The 1,142-nt window shown below is 43.5% G+C and overlaps 1 protein-coding gene across 1 annotated transcript; it reads left to right on the top strand.

The window, feature by feature from the left end:
• The first annotated feature begins 88 nt into the window (after nucleotides 1-88).
• On the top strand, nucleotides 89-1,093 carry LOC111671512 (C-type mannose receptor 2-like). Its single transcript, XM_023428619.2, has 4 exons — nucleotides 89-210; nucleotides 325-454; nucleotides 649-681; nucleotides 789-1,093. The coding sequence occupies exons 1-4, from the start codon at nucleotides 169-171 to the stop codon at nucleotides 977-979; spliced, it is 396 nt and encodes a 131-aa protein (XP_023284387.1). The 5' UTR covers nucleotides 89-168; the 3' UTR covers nucleotides 980-1,093.
• Nucleotides 1,094-1,142: the final 49 nt, after the last annotated feature.

The raw sequence follows: 1,142 nt of genomic DNA, 5'->3' as shown, positions 1-1,142 counted from the left end.
GGTGATATTGACGGTGATGGTGATAATGATGATGATGATGATGATGATGATGATGATGATGATGATGATGATGATGATGATGATGATGGTGATGATGATGTGTTCCACAGGGAATCTGAGGACCATGAGCAGCACTGGTTTTGGATTGGACTGAACCGCAGGAACCCGATGGACAATGGTGGCAGCTGGAAGTGGAGTGACGGACTGGCTGTGAGTAATGAAAATGATACCTGGTCCAAAAGTTATAACTTAACTGTGTACCAGCTGATTCTGAATTTCAAAAATGCTTGAAACAGAATCTGTTCATCTCTGTTTGTGTCTCAGTTCACGTACCAGAACTTTGGCCGCTACTACTACAACATTCGGCAGTGTGCTGCAGCAGACTTGGGCACTATGACCTGGCTGGCCATGCACTGCGAGTCTGAGTTAGACTGGATCTGCAAGATCCCCAGAGGTACAACTGCACTGGACCTTTTCTTTGGGCTGTGTTAAAAGGTTCTGTGGGTTGGATTGGTACATTAGTCCTGGACATACTTAAATTCTACATCTGTTTTTGATTTTCTAATTTGTGCTTTTTCCACCTATATCTCATGTTTGGGGCATTTATATGTCATTAATACACCTTTACCCTGTTTATGTGTTTTTTAGGTAGTGTTGAGAAGGAACCAGAAGTCTCTGAAGGTCGGTGTTATTTTCTTAGCTTTCAGCTTTACCTCTCAACACACTGAAATTATCTCCTGAGTGTATATATTAAAACCTTCCTTTTACGTCTCACCATGGTTGGTCAGGAACCAGTTCACCAGAGTGGATTGCCTTCCAGGAGGCTGAGTATAAATTTTTTGACCACCGCACCACTTGGGACCAGGCCCAGAGGATTTGCTCGTGGTTTGAGTCTTCGCTGGCTTCCGTCCACTCAGCTGAGGAAGAGGCTTTCCTGGCCAACACTTTACGCAAGGCACTGAACACTTTATCAAAATGATTTAATCCAAAAATGCAATTGATTACGATGGTCTTAACAAGCAGCCCAGCTTTATCTGGGGAAAGCCATGAAGTATACTCAACAAGCACAAACTTGTATGTGAAAGTCAGCACTAATTGTGGCGTCTGTGTTCTGCATAGCAACCAAGCTGTGTAACTCCAGT

Source organism: Seriola lalandi, unplaced genomic scaffold (genome assembly GCF_002814215.2).
Source record: "Seriola lalandi dorsalis isolate HSWRI2012SDOR001 ecotype SW California unplaced genomic scaffold, Sedor1 jcf7180002007099, whole genome shotgun sequence".
NCBI lineage: Eukaryota > Metazoa > Chordata > Actinopteri > Carangiformes > Carangidae > Seriola > Seriola lalandi.
This window is presented reverse-complemented; position numbering and strand designations above follow the sequence as displayed.

Excerpts from the sequence above, each read along its gene's own strand:
- LOC111671512 (XM_023428619.2), top strand. The coding sequence starts at position 169 with ATGGACAATGGTGGCAGCTGGAAGTGGAGTGACGGACTGGCT. Across the intron at positions 211-324 it reads AGTGGAGTGACGGACTGGCT|TTCACGTACCAGAACTTTGG; the intron begins GTGAGTAATGAA and ends TTTGTGTCTCAG. Across the intron at positions 682-788 it reads GGAACCAGAAGTCTCTGAAG|GAACCAGTTCACCAGAGTGG; the intron begins GTCGGTGTTATT and ends ATGGTTGGTCAG.